The sequence below is a fragment of the Somniosus microcephalus genome, chromosome 3 (assembly GCF_052327205.1).
Source record: "Somniosus microcephalus isolate GS21.2 chromosome 3, FLI_Smic_1.0, whole genome shotgun sequence".
Classification (NCBI taxonomy): domain Eukaryota; kingdom Metazoa; phylum Chordata; class Chondrichthyes; order Squaliformes; family Somniosidae; genus Somniosus; species Somniosus microcephalus.
Window position 1 is genome coordinate 46,818,847 of NC_140989.1, and position 19,415 is coordinate 46,838,261.

A 19,415-nucleotide genomic window follows, 5' to 3' on the forward strand; every position below is an offset into this window, starting at 1 on the left:
GAAACCAGGCACAGACCTGCCTGTGGTCGCAAACAAGTTGGACATTGAAGGATTGGAATCCCTGTACATTCAGAAAGATTCCAGGATGGTGATGGGGAGCACGTGCGTGCAGTCTATGGCACCGTGGGAAGCCTACAATGTGGGCGAAGCCTAGTGCTCTCTCGTCCTGTGATGTAACTGCACCTCCTAGTTTAGAGAACCTCGGAGATCTCCCTGGTATAATGGTGCACAGCAAACTGGGGGATGTCGTTGATGTCACCTGCTGCAGCCTGGAAGGAGTCAAGTTGCAAAAAAGTTAAGGGCCACAGTGATCTTGACAGCCACAGGCAGTGCTGGCCATGTCCTGGTGCAAGGCTCCAGTTGTGGCAGCAGCATTGCTCCTCGGTGAAGTTGAGGTAAGACGAGCTTTGAAGGCCCACTATGGGTATGGCGTCCTCCTCCCACTTCTCCCAGCTGCTCCTGCTCTCTTGTGTCTACTTTGCTCCAGCTCCAAAGGCATTAATGGCCCACAGCAGCATGAACTAGCAGTTAAGTAGAGGCCTGCTGGCAGCTGTCAGAAATGCCAGCCAAATAGCCTCCAGCACCACAGTGCATCCCTGCTACATCAGAAAATATACCTATTTATCTTTGCAGAAGCCCCAGAGGGCCGCTAGCTGTCCCTTTACAGATGCTGTGATTTGAACAGTTTCCTTGGATGGTCTTCTTTGCTAGTGAATGCCGGCAGGATCCCCATCAAATGATAATGGAGGTATTCCGCCATCGCCCCTGCAGCATTTATAAAATGTAAATGCTCCGCCATGTTTCGTTCCTTCTGAAGATGCTCCACGAAATGCATATCAATTGCAAAGTGGCTTGGGACCAAGCATTATGGTCCTTTTATCCTAATCCTAATGCCCCCAAAACTAGAGTATGTGGAGCATTAGGATGAGGAGATTTGGTGCCGATGTATTTAAGAGGGATATGGAGAAAGGACAAGTAGGCAGCGCTGGGATCAACCCAGAAAAAGGGATTGGTGCTTTTAGCCAAGTGGCCTTTTTGTGTTCCCTTATTTTACAATGGTAGGCTGGCTCCCATGATGCCTCATGTGGTGAGTTCCCAGAGAGATTATTAATATTACAAGCAGACCAAATGAAAGGTTCTCTTCCTGTTTAACCAGAGCAAATAAAATTCTGTAGCATAGACTAACATTTTTAATGGATTTTACAACCTGGGTTTTGCAAGACTAATTGGATGATTTCTGTTTTTTTAAACCAATAATCACCATAAAACCACCTTTGTTTTCATTTATTGCTGTTTTATTTTGGAATATGACTTCCTTTTTTTTTCTAAATAATTATTTGCTCTATCTGACCTATGAGGACTGAATATTTTGGTGTGAGGCAGAATTGATTTTCTTTTGCATTTTCCATTGTGCTGATCCTCAAGTGATCATTTAAATAAAATAAAGATAGAGTCAGCGACCTTCAAAGACCTTTGTGTGATTTTACTGCAGAAAAAATATCAGTTTCATCCAGATTATTGTTTTCACAGGTTCTGGCTACAGCTGAACACTGTATGGACTGAAGAGTCAAGTGCAGTCATTGCGCTGGATAATGTAACTCTCAGCCTTGACTGTTATCTAGCAAGTGAGTATAATCATTACGCTTGTGCATTCCTTTCTTTTCTGTTTTATAATACTGGATCCTTAACAAGTTACGGTGTCAGAATGTAACCTTTGTGAATAAATAGAGAGGCGGATTCAGCCTCTGGCATTCCCCAGGGTTACTTCTCCATTTGGAGCAATTGCAATTGAATTGCTCAAGGATCCTCTATAGTTAGTATTTTAAATAACAACAGAAAGTGCTGGAAACACTCAGCCGGCCAGGCAGCATCGAGGAGAAACAGAGTCAATGTTTTGGGTCGAACCCTTCGTCAGAACTGGAAAAGGTTCGGGAGGAGAGATTTTTAAGCGGGGGCAGGGCGGAGGGGAGGAAAGAACAAAGGGAAGGTCTGTCATAGGATGGAAGACAGGAGAGATTGACTGGCAAAAGGGATGATAGTGCAAGGCAAAAGGAGAGGTAATGGGACAAGTTAAGAAACAAAAGATAGCTCTAGATGATGTGTGAATGATGATGGCAGCAACATTAACAGCTACCATGTGAGGAAACAAGAGAAAAAAATGAAGAACTACAGGGGCCAATTTATAGTCTGAAATTGTTGAACTCGATGTTAAGTCCAGAAGGCTGTAAAGTATTTAAAATGTGTGTTTGACAGCAGATAAGCACACGTCATATAGATACAAAGAGCCAAGGAGGGAAACTGGGTGGTGCAGTGGGTTAGAGCACTGTACTTTATCTCTCGGGCCTAAGTTTGATTCGTGTGATGGACTTGTATTGATGGTATGAAAGTTTCCTTTGTCTGCAGATGTAAGAGTGCTTTGTAAAATTCCAGTACCGTCCATGGCTCCACAGCAGAAAACTGCCCATCATTCAGCACAACCTGGATCAAAGTTGTCAGTCTTTTTAGAGAGACCATAGGGATGGCTAATGTTGGAAAATGAGATGCAGTAGGGATGCTCTTCTGAGTTTGTGACTAAGGTCCTTTACTGGGGAAGAATAGACAGCATTTTATTCTGTCATCCCCATCCCCAATAATTGACATCCCTCAACTTGATGAGCATAAAAATCCAAAAAAGCAAAAGAAAATAAACATTCCTAGCTGGTTTAGAAAACATTATTAAAAAGAAAAGTGCATTCAAAATCTTAAGGATATTTGTTGGTATCTCCCTGCTGTGTGATCATGCAAGTGTTGAAGATAGAATTCATCCAATGAAAAACAGACGAGTGGCTGGGTGAAGAAGGTAAAGCTGTCTGAAGGTTTAAGAACCGCATGTCGAAACGAGTGATCTTTGGGCTCTGGGTAGAGCAGCAGTTGCACTCGGTTCTTTCACATCAGGGACCTGATGTCAGAACCAGTCCTGACTGAATGTCAGGTTAAAAGTCTGCTCTTTTGCTGCCTTTAAATGCACTGGCTTGCTCTAAGTTATATTCCTGGGAATTATAGCTCTGTAAGCTTGGTAGCTATAATAGGAAAAACATTGAGATCTATTGTGCAGGAAACAATTTAAGCGCAAGCATATTTAATAAAAGTAAAAACGATCATTCAAATTGACATGAACATGAATCATGCATAACAAATTTATTGGAACAAGTTAAAGATATGGCATAACTGTGGAATAATGCTAATGTGGTGATGTGGTATATCTTGATATTCAACAGAAATTTATTAGGATGTCTCCCAAGCAATATGTGCCTAAAGCCCCTATTACACCTGCACTCCTTTAGTTTGAATTCCAGGACACTGGCATCTTGAACTGGCACCCTGAAATTTAGACTCCAAAATCTGGCTCCCTTATCTCATTGGCAGAATTGTAGATCCATTTTTTCATGCCATCACTGTCAATGGTAGCATTTGCCAAGGGGCCTATAAAATATAAGTAAGTGAAGCTGATGCATCATGGCTCCCGCCATGGATGTGGATTCAGAAAATAAATCCTTGCGTGCCAAAAGCTGAAAATATGGGTCGGAATCTGTGAAGGTGGTACCTCACGGTCATTGCCAGGCATGTTTGCCAGGGCCTGCAGACATGTTTGGTGAGATCTTGGCAGGTGCAGGCAAACAAGGAGTGCTGCCTGTTCGTCATCCCTGTAGTGTATGTACTTTGCAGAAGGAACTATATTCTGCAGCCCCTGTATACTGCAGTACCAGTAGTGACCACCCCTGTACATAAGCCTGTGTAGTAACTTTGCATAGTTAGTTCCAGTTTGTCTCCACTCAGTAAAGACCTGTTATAACCAACCCCTGCAGTCCGTGTCTCAATTACACACGGACATAATAATCCCGGCATATATTATTTCATGCAGTGCCACTGAGAGCATAACATATGATGATTGGGGTGTTTCTGAGGAAGCATCTGCCATTATGTTCAGTCAGACATTCACACACATTAGTGGTGTCATCAGGTCTGCTATCCCAACTCGCTTTGGGTAAAGGAGCCTCTAAATGGACTAATTGTCTGCCAAAACAAGACCTGGCCTGTGAATACAGCATGAGCGTTCCAGTAGATGGGCACAGAGCACCCCTTGTGCAGATTTCCTTGGCTGGTATCATTCACAGCTTTTCTTCTATCTCCTTATCTTCCAAACTGCTTAAATGGCGAGATTTAAAGCGGGAAACCCACCTGGTGCCAGTAACCCCAGAAAATATGCTGTAGCCGGGAATGAATTGTGGTCCAGCGAGATGGAACTGCTGTCAATTTTCCACTACCAGCTTGTCCGACTTCAAATCAAATCAAATCAAATCAACTTTTATTGTCATTGTTAGTGCACAAGTGCAGTACAACGAAATGTAGGTTTGCGGCTCCCGAGAGTGTACAATTTGGATTAGGACACTTAAACATTCAACATACATTTATACATTTGGCTTGCAGTATATTAGCATAAGTATGACCATAATAAAGTGCATTGGCAGATGTGCAGGCTTTAGTGTTTATTTGTGGAGTTCAGTAGGATGACAGCCCTGGGAAAGAAGCTGTTCCTAAATCTGGTCGTACGGGTGCAAATGCATCTGTAGCATCTTCCAGATGGTAGGAGGGCGAACAGACTGTGGCTGGGGTGGGTAGGGTCTTTGATGATGGACCGTGCCCTCCGTAGGCAGCGTTTCTGATATATATGCTCTATGGTCGGTAGCCGGGTGCCGGTAATGCGTTGGGCAGTTTTGACTACCCGCTGCAGGGCTTTCCGGTCATGGGAGCTACAGCTGCCATACCATACCGTGATACAGTTTGTCAGGATGCTCTCTATAGTGCAGCGGTAGAAGTTAGAGAGGATCAGGGGTGACAGATTACATCCCTTCAGCCTCCTCAAGAAATATAGGCGCTGCTGGGCCTTCTTCACCAGAGAGGAGATGTTGAGGGACCAGGAGAGGTTTTCCGTGATGTGGACTCCGATGGAGTTACATCAAGTCTACAGCACACAAACAGGCCATTCGGCCCGCCTGGTCTACGCCAGCTTTTATGCTCCACACGAGCCTGCTCCCACCCCTCGCTAGGCTACGAGTTACGAGATATAGCAGAGAACAACAGGAAGTTAATGTGTCGGTCTTCATATAAAATGAAAACTTAGGTCAGGACAGGGAAAAAAAAGTCAGTTCGTGGATGCATTGTTGACAGGAGTTGTGGAAACAAAGTGTATCAAAATTGGCGAGACCTACGATTGACAAGCAACAGGGGTAGCATTGAATTAAGTTGAATGGTCAGTGAAAATTAATTGAAGCTGATCCTCCTAGCAATTGACAGTTCAAGAAACGAGAGTGTGAATAACAAGGAATGAGAAAAGGAATAGTAACAGGAGCAAGTAATCTGTAGCTGAGTTTTATATTTATTGTGTGGGAAAAATAATACAGTAATCAACAAAACGTAAATAAAGTTGGCATCTAGAGAATGAAGGCTGACTGAAAACTAACTCACTAATAAATTGTTAATTGAAACATGAAAAGTTAGTCATGTTTTTCCGTATTCCAACAGACCAGATTAAATTAAATCGGTACAAGATGTTCCGTTCCCGAGCACTGACGTCCCTCATCTTGACGAGCACAAAGATTGTGCCAAAAAATGCAAAAAAACAACTTTGGTTAGCACCTCCAAAAAGACTGGTGTGCATCTGAATGAAGAGAGAAGTTACAGCATCTGTAACTCAAGATGGAAATTCTAAAATGTTTTAGTCTGTTGTCTTGTCAGCCATGTCAGTGCTTTTTTCAGCTTGTCAATGCACACATAGCTAGTTTGGAATTAACTGGACTGATGAATCATAATATTAGCATGCAGAACTATTCTAAAAATACTTCAAGGACGTAGGCTGTGATTGTTGGAAATTTGTGACAGAAGCCTTGAAATCACTGCTGGTGATAGGAGCGTACAAGTGCTTAATGTGTTCATATGACATTTCTCTGTCAGCTATTTTAACAAAAGTGCTATTCGATTTGAAATTAGTGTTAAATGAGTGGACAAAGGAATGTCATATTAGCATGTCAAGAGTTTGTCTGCTAATATTGCCGATAGGAATTTCTAGACTATACTCTTGTTTTAGAAAGCAGTGGGTACAGATTATTTTAGATGCATTTTCTAAATTATTGCAAGAAAATAAAGAACCTATTAGTCCTGAATCCTCAGATTGCTACTGATAGATATAGAGAGTTCTTCAGGGCAGTGCCTAGGCCCAACCATCTTCAGCTGCTTCATCAATGACCTTCCCTCCAACATAAGGTCAGAAATGGGGATGTTTCCTGATGACTGCAGTGTTCAGCGCCATTCACAACTCCTCAAATAATGAAGCAGTCCATGCCGCATGCAACAAGACCTGGACGACGTTCAGGCTTGGGCTGATAAGTGGCAGGTAACATTCGCACCACAGAAGTGCCAGTCAATGACTATCTCCAACAAGCGAGAGTCTAACCACCACCCCTTAACATTCAACGGCATTACCATCGCCGAATCCCCCACCATCAACATCCTGGGGATCACCATTGACCAGAAACTTAACTGGACCAGCCACATAAATAATGTGGCAACAAGAGCAGGTCAGAGGCTAGATATTCTGCGGCGAGTGTCTCACCTCCTGACTCCCCAAAGCCTTTCCACCATCTACAAGGCACAAGTAAAGAGTGTGATGGAATACCCTCCACTTGCCTGGATGAGTGCAGCTCCAACAACACTCAAGAAACTCGATACCATCCAGAACAAAGCAGCCTGCTTGATTGGCTCCCCATCCACCACGTTAAATTTTCACTCCCTCCACCACCGGCGTACTGTGGCTGCAGTGTGTCCCATCTACAAGATGCACTGCAGCAACTCGCCAAGGCTTCTTCGGCAGCACCTCCCAAACCCGCGACCTCTTCCACCTAGAAGGACAAGGACAGCAGATGCATGGGAACACCACCACCTCCAAGTTCCCCTCCAAGTCACACACCATCCTGACTTAGAAGTATATTGCCGATCCTTCATCGTCATTGGGTCAAAATTAGTCCCAGATTACTTGTCCAGTAACATAACTACTATGCTACTGTATCCACATGCCTTTAAATGTCAATATAGTGGTGCTCAGTTCTTATCCTGGGAAAGTGCTCAGGTGTCATCAGCCATGACCTTGATTTCCCAGGATCCACCCTGACACTTGCCTTTCTGGCTCATTGAGTGCAGGCACGGGAGACTGCCTTAAAATGAAGGCATTTCGGCAACTACCAGGAAAGCAAGCATTCGAGTGTATGATATTACACTATAAATCATTGGTGTGACCACACTTAGAATGCTGTGTACAGTTTCGGTCACCACAGTAGAAAAAGGATATTGCAGCTATTGAAAGCATACGGAAGAGAGAAACCAAAGTGATTTAGGGTTGGAGGAATTGGATTATGGAGCAGCGATTCTGAAAATTGGGCATATTCTCACTCCAAAAGAGAAGATTGAGAGGTGACATGATTACTATTTTTAGGATTGCAAAGGGACTAGATAATGTAGACCATGACAAGCTGTTTCACCTTGGCCAGAACAGTAGAACCAGAGGACACGGCCTGTGCTTGAAGGGGGGGGGGGGTTAAATTCAAAACTAATCTGCAGATACATTATTTTAGTGAGCGAATGTTAAATCCAAGGAATTGGCTCCCAAGGGAAGACGGTGGAAGCACCTTTCCTAGCACCTAACAATACTGGTTGCCTGTTTTGTGTAGGTGTCACTTCTGTCCATTGGAAATTAGGCAGTAATAACGGGAAATTGGTGATATGACATCACCACGTCATTACAGCCTCATTTAAATAAGCCCGCCTGTATTTGGGTGGTACTGCAAAATTTGTCAAATCAAAAAATAGTCAGGGATCTGGCGTTATGGGTCCTTGCCCCTTTTTCCACCCCATTTCCCGACCCCATTATCAACCAAAAATAGCAGTTGTAACTGAGAAAAATTTGCCTAATGACTTAGATAGGAAGCTGTGCATTCAGTTATATTGCAACACTGAAAAGGCAAAAAGTAGGAAAAATATGTGGAGCTTAGGAGGAATGACCATAATCGGTAAAATAGAGACAGTAAAAAATGTCATAAGAGATGTTTGGAGGTTGGAGTCGAGAGAGCGATCACCTGTCAGATGACAAGCTTTCATGGCAGATAGAGAAGGTCACTGTGCTCTGTTCAATTGATTGGTGATGAAATCCAAACCAAAGGATTTGCGATTATGATATATTCATTGAGTGACAATCCACAATTGATTAGATAAATGATACTCGGTAGATGTTTTGGTAGTTTATCACAAGTCTTTCCAGTTATTCTCACAAACCTCGTACACACTAACATTTGATTTTTTTTCTTTTCTACAGGTAATGTAGAGAGCTTGGACAAAAGTTATTCTGCTAAGTCAAGCGAGCACCTGCTAGGACGAGCCTTTCTGAACAAGACTGCTGTAGCGGCCAGTAAGAAGGTACAAGAGGAGACTGAAGTCAGTGCTCTGTCAGGTATGAACTATACAAAATAATGAATATGCCATTTTTAAAAATTGTTTTTGGAATGTAGATTTCCAAAGGTGTACCCAATGTTTCCAGTTTTAAGGCTTCCGTTTGAGAATCTTACATGGCCTTTTGGGTGTATTGAATCTTGAGACGTTCACCTTTTGAGACCGTGCTTGAATTAAACAAGGCTGTGTAACAATGAGGTTTAAGAAACAAACTATAACACCACTAATGATTATGTGTGATAGCATTTTCTAAGGATTTGGTTCCAAGTATATATGATAAAATGAATAGTCATCAGCAGTGTAAACACATACTTAATTGGAAATAGGTGTTGTCTTATAAGGATGATTAGAATGATGTGGCATATGGTGAGCTTAGTCTACAACCCTGTGCTCGTCATGAAGTGAAACTTCCACAAACTACATTTTGTGGGGGGGGGGCGGTTTTGCCAAAAATCATGTTGGAGTCAAATCTGTGCAAACGTGCTTCTCTTTGTTTTGTTTCAATATCCTGGTCATGTCCCTAAAACTTGCTGTAGATATAGTGGGCCAAGCGAAGGACTTGCCTACCTGTTCCCCAATTGGAATTTAAGAGGCTTCTTGCATGGGACAGAAACCCAGCAGATCAGGTCCCACGCCAAATTCCTGCCCTCCCGAATTATCGATCCCAGTTTCGCCACCTCTCAACCAAGGAATTTTGGCCTCCAAGGTTTTTTTCCATTTAAAAAATAGTTTTGTCCTTATCCTTGTCTTCGCCCACACCGTGCTGCAGCGAAGAGACAACCTGTTCCTAGGCATCTTGCTGATGTTGTTCTGTAACACAGAGGTGTGCATCTGTGGCCTACATTGATATTTTTATTCATGTTATATTTTTATTCAAGTAAAATCAAGGAAAACCCAAAGATGTTGTATAAATACATAAAGAGCAAGAGGATACCTCAGGAAAGAGTAGGGCCTATTAGAGACCAAAAAGGAAGCTTGTGTGTAGAGGCGGAAGACGGGGGTATGGTTCTTAATGAATACTTTGCGTCTGTCTTCACAAAAGAGAGGGACGATGCAGACATTATAGTTAAGGAGGAGGAATGTGAAATATTAGATGGGATAAACATAGTGAGGGAGAAAGTATTAAGGGGTAAGGGGAGGGGGGCAGGAAGGCAGAAATGCATGCATACGGCATGAGTAGCTTGAAAGTGAGAAAAGATTGTGGGCTGAGGGGGATGTGGGATGTGAGAAGAAGGAATAGGAATAAACATACCGTTGTTGTCCCCAAGGGGGTCAACATCGCCAGTGACCATGGTAATGATGACCTGGCAACAATGACCTCCAGCACTCTCGTCTCCAGCTGGCTCAGCTCTTCAATGTGGGCTTGGCTCCCGCCTGTCTGCTCCTGCTCACGCTGGTTGTGAGCCATCTTGGCCTGCAAGAGAAAGGAAAGTGTGTGAATGAGTGTGGTGCAATGTGTTTGGGTGATGTGCCTGCCAGAGTTGAATAGCTGTCATTGTGTGCAAGGTGTGAGATGTGGGTGTGAGTGTTGCTAGGTAGAGATTGTCGGTGGATGAGTGCTGGGGGTGTGGTGCATTGAGCTGTGTGTGAAATTTGTGGTACAGATGGTGGTATGTAGCATTTGTTGAAGTCTTCACTCACCCTAACCACCCATGTGAGATCATTAAACAACTTCTTGCACTGGCTGTGGGACCTGGGGACCACAGTGCTGCCCGTGACGTGGTATGCCACCTCCCTCCACATAGTGCAGCAGACTTGTGGCGAGGGCCTCCTGCCAGTTGGCGGGTACAGGATCGCCCGCCTTCTCTCCACTGCGAAAACCAGAGCTTCATCCAAGAACTTCTGGGCTCTCCCTAGGGTGACGATCTGCCATCAGGATATGTAAAGAACTCTCCCTTCTCCTTGTCCTTCTTCTTATGGTTGTTGGGCACACCAAACAATGCTGAGAATGAGGTGCTGCAGCATCAATGAACCTCCCCTCTAAGTAGTGAAAAAAGCCTGTGGCAATCATAACTTTCAATTAGATTGCCCACGATATTGGTCCATCTTTTCATGTAACGCCGATGAGCTTGAGCTTTTAGACTAGAATCGTGAGCATGAATTTTGAATGCATCCTGGACCATTTTCAGCTGGCGCAACTTAATTTTATTTAGTCTAAACTGCCCATTTCTTGGCTATAATGAATTTCTAGCCCTATGTATTTATAAAACATCTTTGGGTTTTCCTTGATTTTATTTGCCAATATTATTTCATGCTCTCTCTAACTGCTAATGTTGTGCAGTTGTTTAAAAAGGGAGAAAGGGATAGACTGAGTAATTACAGGCCAGTCAACCTAAACTCGGTGGTGGGAAAATTATTGGAAAAAATTCTGAGGGACAGTATCAATCATCATTTAGAAAGGCACGGATTAATCAAGGACAGTCAGCATGGATTTGTTAAGGGAAGGTTGTGTCTGACTAACCTGATTGAATTTTTTGTGGAGGTAACGAGGAGGGTCGATGAGGGTAGCGATGTAGTCTACATGGATTTTAGCAAGGTTTTTGACAAGGCAGGTTGGTCAGAAAAGCAGTTCTTGGACCAGCCATAAGGAAATTCCAAGCCTATAATTGGAAAACTTTCACCTTCCACAGCCTACAAGTTTACAACTAGTAAGCAAAGTTATTATTCTGACTGTAAAAATGTGAGAATATACCCTTTAGTATAGTCAAGACTGAAATAGTTAGATTTTTGGACTCTAGGGGAATCAAGGGATATGGGGATCGGGCAGGAAAGTGGAGTTGAGATTGAAGATCAGCCATGATCTTATTGAATGGTGGAGCAGGCTCGAGGGGCCGTATCTCCTACTCCTGCTCCTAATTCTTATGTTCTTTTGAGAAATAGGGCATCTTTTTTGCAATCTGATCTGACTGTTGGGCCAGATTTTCAGTGTGCCGTGAGGCGGGCTTTTAGGCGTGCGGGGGGCAAAAATCCCAAATTCTCCAGATTGAATTCCATTTGCCACTGTTCTGCCCACCTGACCAGTCCATTGATATCTTCCTGCAGTCTACAGCTTTCTTCCTCACACAAAAATCCCGAATTCGGGGGTCCCGACACCATCCCGCCCAAAACCCGCCTCCACGTAAGTTTCAGAGGAGGCGGGGACCCGCCGACCCAAGGCGGGAAGGGATTAGTGCCAATTAACTGCCTGTTAACAGGAAGTTAACAGGCAGTTTTTAGCTTAATCCCTATTTTGAGGGGTATCGTGTGGGATTCCCGACGGCTCCAAACCACGCCAGGTTAGAGCAGGCGGGCCGTCGGGTTGAAGGACTTGGAGGGGTCGCGATGTCGGTGTTCAGGTGAGTGATGGGTGCATGAGTGCAAAGGTAAGTGTGTTTGGTGTGTCTAAAGTGTGTAAAGAAGTTTAAATTACCTGTACTTACCATAACAGCCTTTCTTCCTCTAGGCATCGGGAGTCCATCACTCAGCTGGCACAGAAAGCTGAATGGCTGCGAACTGTCAAAAGTGACAGCCTTCAGCTTTCAGTGCCGGTGACAGTTCTAACTGAGTCTGCATAGAAGGACTTGGGTTAGAAGTAAGACTGTCAGTGTTTGACATCTTCAAACAACTGTGAAACACTGATATTTCATCTGTCAACACGTCTTGACAGATGAAATTTCAGTCTGTGACGTCACCTGTTGCCGGGTGGCCTTTAATTGGCCTGCTGAGCCCGCTGGGCGGGCTCAACAAGGTCAATCAAGGGAAAATCGCGTCGATTGGCCGGACGTCGATTGAGGCAGGACTAAAACCCGAAAGTTGTAGTCCCGCCTCCTTCCCGACTGCCGAATGAAAATCCAGCCCATGGTGTTTGCGCCAAAAACCCTGTGCTTCAAATTGGTCACTGTGTCTAGTAAATGTACCTGTGAAAGATCTTATGTGCCAGGGTCCAATTTGGAATCAGTTTTAAATGTCCAGCGAGTACTCTGGGCTTTCTGCTTTAAAGAAAAGAAACTGGCTGTCAGACAAACACTCCGTGAAGTTACCCTAACTGGAGAGAGCATTACAAATGGTGCAGTGCCTCTCAATCAGCCTGCATAGGTTTATTTGCTGAGCCTGGATTAAGGTGCCAGAGTTGTGTATAAATGAAAGGTTCTTTGTCTCGCTTTCTCACATTCTAAAACAAGTTTATTTTATAGCATATGACATAATTGTAAATCAGCCAGTTACAACACCTGTCGTCTATGCAAAGTTGCAGATGTATATGGGCAGTTTGCCATTGATTTTATCCTTGGCCACGCCAATTCTGGCACACGTAATAAATGTAAACATAAGATGATTCCAAACATTTCTGTCCAAGTTGTGCATCTAGTTTTAAAAAAATCTTGTGTACCATGACTTAATCAGGAATGCGAGGGCACTGAGATACTCATCTAATGCAAATGCAATAACATTTGCAAACAGTGATAAAATATTACATTGTGTGATCAAACATGATAGCGTGTCATGTGATCAAATATCACTTGCTCAAACATCACGTGATCCAGCCTCCAGGAAAATACTCAACCTGAGCTGGGAACCCTATCACGTTGGGTGGGATTTTCAACTGCTAGCCATTATCTCATCTCAAAAACGGGCGACCGGAGGAGGAGGATCTGGGGACGACCTTGTGCACCCATTTGCTCGTGTGAATCAATTTTTTAGACAGGCCTTGCCGACCATCATTCCCGTCCAAAACAGGGGAAAGGCTGTTTAAATATGCAAATCAAGGTCTTACACCTATTGTAGGAAGCCAATTGCAATTTTCATGGAGAAATGGGTTCAGCATGCACAGCGCCTGCCAGTCCCACATCCTACAGGCGTTGAGATGCCTAACTTGCAGTCCTTAAAGGGCTGCTGGAGGCCTCTCCAAAAAAGGTACAGTTTTGGTTATTTTTCACAGATTTTTGTGGGGCCAAGAGATTCACAAAAATCTTCTGCTATGCTGCCAGCCCTTTCTATCCCCCTCGACCCCCACTCCCCATCCAAAGCGAAGATTCCCCCTGGCTGATTTTCACCTGTTTGGTGTCCACAGCTCACTAGAAGAATGTTGATGAGGCCCATGCCTGAAGATGGCTCGGGCTTTCCGACTGCTGCATTAGGTAGGCAGCACTGCCAATATCCTGCCTTTTTGCCATTCAAACAGAAAATCTCCCCCTTGGTGCCCATTCCCTTTATGTATTTACTTACTCTTTTCTCCTCTGTAAAACACCTTGGAACATTTCTATGTTGAAGATGCTATATAAATAGAAGTCGTTCTAGGTTTGAGTCCAAGTGCTGCCTGTTACTGGAATCCATCTGGTACGGTTGGAGACTTGTCTTGGCAGTTCTCGACCAAATGAGACAACGACCATGTTGTCCCGGCACAGTATCTTAAGAGGTGGAGGGTGATAACTGTTCTCTTGTTGTCCAGTCATACAGCAGCATTAATAGCATTCATGGAAAAATCCACTTTTCTAGTTGAAGCAGCCTGCACAGGAGTAAGCACTGCCTATGCAGATTGTTTAAAAACAAGTTCAGTGGTAAGACAATTCCCAAAAATAAAATGTACCTGTCATACTTTGCTTGATAAAATCTTGCAGTAAATAATAACTCAAAACATCTCTGCTTCATGAATTAATCTATACTAACCATGGTGTTTTACCTCATAGATGACTGAAATAATTAAGGAGAAGTCTTGTTGCACATTACTAGAAGCCAGTGTATCTTTTCAAAGTGATTGTTGCTGAGATTTCCCAACTGCTTGGATGTGATCACATTGTAGGTCGCACTGCAATCTAACTGGCCCACTGTGAATACACATGGTGGCATCATCTGGTCAGGGTAGTGGCTGCCACTAACACCATTCACCTGCTCTGCTTTTGGCAGTAAGGATACAATATAGGTCTTCTTCATTGTCTATTGTGGCCATTGCGTTAACCTTGGCATTTTTCTGATTATTGCCACTACATTGTGAGTTAAACTGAAATTACTCAAGTGGGACATTTTTCATAGAATCGTCATAGAAATTTATGGCACAGAAGAAGGCAATTCAGCTCATTGTGTCTGCGCCGGTCGAGGAAGAGCTATCTAGCCTAATCCCACTTTTCAGCTCTTGGTCCCTAGCCCTGTAGGTTACGGCACTTCAAGTGCACATCCAAGCACTTTTTAAATGCAATGAGGGTTTCTGCCTCTACCACCCTTTCAGGCAGTGAGTTTCAGACCCCCACCACCCTCTGGGTGAAAAAAATTCTCCTAAACACCCCTCTAATCCTTCTACCAATTACTTTAAATCTATGCCCCCTGGTTATTGACCTCTCTGCTAAGGGAAATAGGTCCTTTCTATCCACTCTATCTGGGCCCCTCATAATTTTATACGCCTCAATTCAAACTCCCCTCAGCCTCCTCTGTTCCAAAGAAAACAACCCCAGCCTATCCAATTTTTCCTCATAGCTAAAATTCTCCAGTCCTGGCAACATCCTCGTAAATCGCCTCTGTACCCTCTCTGGTGCAATCACATCTTTCCTGTAACATGGTAACCAGAACTGCACGCAATACTCTAGCTGTGGCCTAACTAGTGTTCTATACAAAATCAAAATACTGCGGATACTGCAAATCTGAAATACAAACAGAAAATGCTGGAAATGCTCAGCAGGTCAGGCAGTATCTGTGGCGAGAGAAACAGAGTTAACGTTTCAGGCCAATGACCTTTCGTCAGAACTGTGTTTTATACAGTTCTAGCACAACCTCTCTGCTCTTATATTCAATGCCTTGGCTAATGAAGGAAAATATCCTGTATGGCTTCTTAACCACTTTATCTACCTGTCCTTCTACCATAAGAAATAAGAACATAAGAAATAGGAGCAGGAATAGGCCACTTGGCCCTTCGAGCCTGCACCGCCATTCAGTAAGATCATGGCTGATCTTGGGCTCAAAGCCACTTCCCAGCCCGCTCCCCATAACCCTTCACTCCCTTATCTTGCAAAAATATGTCTATCCCCACCTTAAATGTATTTAATGACCCAGCCTCCACAGCTCTCTGGGGCAGAGAATTCCACAGATTTATGACCCTCTGAGAGAAGAAATTCCTCCTCATCTCAGTTCTAAAAGGGCGACCCTTTATTCTAAATCTGTGTCCCCGTGTTCTCGATTTCCCCATGAGGGGAAACATGCTCTCTGCATCTACCTTGTCGAGCCCCCTCAGTATCTTATATGTTTCAATAAGATCACCTCTCATTCTTCTAAATTCCAATGAGTATAGGCCCAGCCTGCTCAACCTTTCCTCATAAGTCAACCCCCTCATCTCTGGAATTAACCTATTGAATCGTCTCTGAACTGCCTCCAATGCAAGTATATCCTTCCTTAAATAAGGAGACTAAAACTGTACGCAGTACTCAAGGTGTGGTCTCACCAATACCCTGTACAGTTGTAGCAGGACTTCCCAGCTCTTATACTCCAACCCCTTTGAAATAAAGGCCAACATTCCATTTGTCTTTTTGATTACTTGCTGTACCTGCATGCTAACTTTTTGTGTTTCATGCACAAGGATGCCCAGGTCCCTCTGAACTATAGCATTTTGTAATCTCTCTCCATTTAAATAATAATTTGCTTTTTTATTTTTCCTGCCAAAGTGGATGACCTCGCACTTTCCCACATTATACTCCATCTGCCAAATGTTTGCCCACTCACTTAGCCTGTCCATATCTCTTTGCAGGTTCTTTGAGTCCTCTGCACAACTTGCTTTCCCACCCATCTTTGTATCATCTGCAAACTTAGCTACACTACACTCGGTCCCTTCATCCAGGTCATTAATGTAAATTGTAAATAGTTGAGGCCCCAGCACCGATCCCTGTGGCACCCCACTAGTTACCTTTTGCCAACCAGAAAATGACCCATTTATCCCGACTCTCTGCTTTCTGTTAGTTAGCCAATTCTCTATCCATGCTAATATATTACCCCCAATAACGTGAGCTCTTATCTTATGCAGTAACCTTTTATGTGGCACCTTATTGAATGCCTTCTGGAAATCCAAATACACCACATCCACTGGTTCACCTTTGTCCACCCTGCTCGTTACCTCCTCAAAGAACTCCAGCAAATTTGTTAAACATGATTTCCCTTTCATAAAACCATGCTGACTCTGCTTGACTGCTTTATGATTTTCCAAATGCCCTGCTACTGCTTCCTTAATGAAGGACTCCAGCATTTTCCCAACGACAGATGTTAGGCTAACTGGTCTATAGTTTCCTGTTTTCTGTCTCCCTCCTTTTTAAAATAGGGGTGTTACGTTTGCGGTTTTCCAATCCGCTGGGACCTCTCCAGAGTCCAGGGAATTTTGGTATATTGCAACCAATGCATCTCTGCAGCCACTTCTTTTAAGACCCTGGGATGCAAGCCATTTGGTCCAGGGGACTTGTCGTCTTTTAGTCCCATTATTTTACCAAGTACTTTTTCCTTAGTGATAGTGATTGTCTTTAGTTACCCCCCTTCCTGTGGCCCCTTGATTATCCATTATTGGGATGTTGTTAGTGTCTTCTACCGTGAAGACAGATACAAAATATTTGTTCAGAGTCTCTGCCATTTCCCAGTTCCCCATTATTAATTCCCCAGTCTCATCCTCTAAGGGACCAACCTTTACTTTAGCTACTCTCTTCCTTTTTATGTACCTGTAGAAGCTCTTACTATCTGTTTTAATATTTCTTGCCAGTTTACTCTCATAATTCATCTCTCTATTACTTTTTTAGTCATCCTTTGCTGGATTAAAAAAATTTCCCAATCCTCTGGTCTCCCAATCTTGGCAACATTGTATGCCTTCGTTTTCAACTTGATACCATCCTTTACTTCCTTAGTTAGCCACGGATGTGCTCCCTTCTCTTAAAATCTTTCTTTCTCACGGGAATATATTTTTGCTGAGAGTTATGAAATATCTCCTTAAATATCCGCCACTGCATTTCAACTGCCTTACCCTTTAATTTATTTTTCTTGTCCACTTTAGCCAGTTCTGCCCTCATGCCATTGTAATTGTCTTTGTTTAAGATCAGGACACTGGTTTGAGATACAACTTTCTCACCCTCCAACTGAATTTGAAATTCAACCATGCTATGATCACTCTTTCCGAGAGGATCCTTTACTATGAGATCATTTATTAATTCTGTCTCATTACACATTACCAGATCCAAGATAGCCCGCTCCCTGGTTGGTTCCATTACATACTGTTCTAGGAAACCATCCCGGATGCACTCTATGAACCCCTCCTCAAGGCTACCATGGCCAATTTGATTTGTCCAACCAATATGGAGATTAAAATCACCCATGATTATTACTGTACTTTTTTTACAGGCCTCCATTATTTGTTGATTTATACACTGTCTAACAGTATTGCTACTGTTCGGGGGCCTGTTGACTACACCCACCAGAGACTTTTTCCCCTTATTATTTTTTATCTCCACCCAAACCGATTCTACATCTTGATCTTCTGATCTTCTGAGCCAATATCACTTCTCACCACTGCACTGATCCCACCCTTTACCAACAAAGCCACCCCACCTCCCTTTCCTTTCTGTCTATCCTTCCGAATTGTCAAATACCCTGGAATATTCAGTTCCCAGCCCTGGTCACCTTGCAACCACGTCTCTGTAATGGCGATCAGATCATACCCATTTGTATCTATTTGTGCCGTCAACTCATCTGTCTTGTTATGAATGCTGCGTGCATTGAGATATAGAGCTTTTAACTTTGTCTTTTTACCATTTCTCCTTGTTTTGGCCCCATTTTCTGTTGCACTCTTATTTTTAAACATTCTTCCGGCCACACTCTGGTTATTATTTCCCCCATCTCTATCCTGCTCTATTGCTTTCTCATTTCTCATTGACTTTTTAAATTCCCGCTCACCTGGACCCTCCCCCCCACTATTTAGTTTAAAGCCCTCTCTACAGCCCTAGTTATTCGATTCGCCAGGACTCTAGCCCCAGCATGGTTCAAGTGAAGCCCGTCCAAACGGAACAGCTCCCTCTTATCCCAGTACTGGTGCCAGTGCCCCACAAATCGAAACCCATTTCTCCCACACCAGTCTTTGAGCCACTCGTTCATTTCTCTGATCTTATCTACACTATGCAAATTCGCTCATGGCTCAGGTAGTAATCCAGAGATTATTACCTTTGTGGTTCTGCTTTTTAATTTAGCCCCTAGCTGCTCATACTCTCTGATGTGCCTCAATGAATCCGCGACTCAACGTTAACGGAGCAAAGCAAGGCTTTTATTAACTCAGAAAGTAATACACAGTGGAGAAGTGTCTCTCATCCAGAGATCTGCTGTACTGCCTGTGAGACACGCTGGGGCCTGCTTAAGTAGGGGCCAGGTATGGGCGGAGCCCTACACACAATACAATACAGGTAAGGAAATGGAACTGAAACTACACTCCCCTGCTTGTCACAGCCACAGGCACAATCAAACACAGGGAATACAGCGTGCCTGATGAATGCCATATTTCATCACATTCGCCCCTTCTACAGATTTAGTCTGTTCGGGGGTTTGGTAGTCCTCTGTGACCGACGTAGCTGTTGTGGTGCCGCGGGTGTCGGCTGGGTGTCCCCGGTGGCCTCCTGGGTCTCTGCCGGGGGCACCGCCAGGGTTGTTGAAGGGGTAGTTGGTGAGGGCACCGTTGGTCTATGTTCTTCTGGGGGTGATGAAAGAATAGTGGGTGGGTAAGAGTTGCTGTGATCGTTGTTGCTGTTGTTGTCGTGGTTGTTGTCGTTACCGGCTGGGGCGACGTCTTTTATGGACACAGTGTCCTCCCTTCCATCGGCGTGCCGGACATACGCGTATTGGGGGTTGGCGTGGAGAAGGTGCACTGACTCCACGAGAGGGTCCGTCTTGTGGCCCCTCACATG

At 43.8% G+C, this 19,415-nt stretch overlaps 1 protein-coding gene across 1 annotated transcript in view; it reads left to right on the top strand.

The window, feature by feature from the left end:
- The window catches only part of LOC147121021 (ALK tyrosine kinase receptor-like), a 970,192-nt gene that overhangs the window by 579,915 nt on the left and 370,862 nt on the right, over window positions 1–19,415 (top strand). Inside the window, exons 9-10 of the mRNA XM_085977636.1 lie at window positions 1,531–1,625; window positions 8,402–8,536. Coding sequence (XP_085833762.1) covers window positions 1,531–1,625; window positions 8,402–8,536 — 230 coding nt within the window. The remainder of the gene's footprint in view (window positions 1–1,530; window positions 1,626–8,401; window positions 8,537–19,415) is intronic.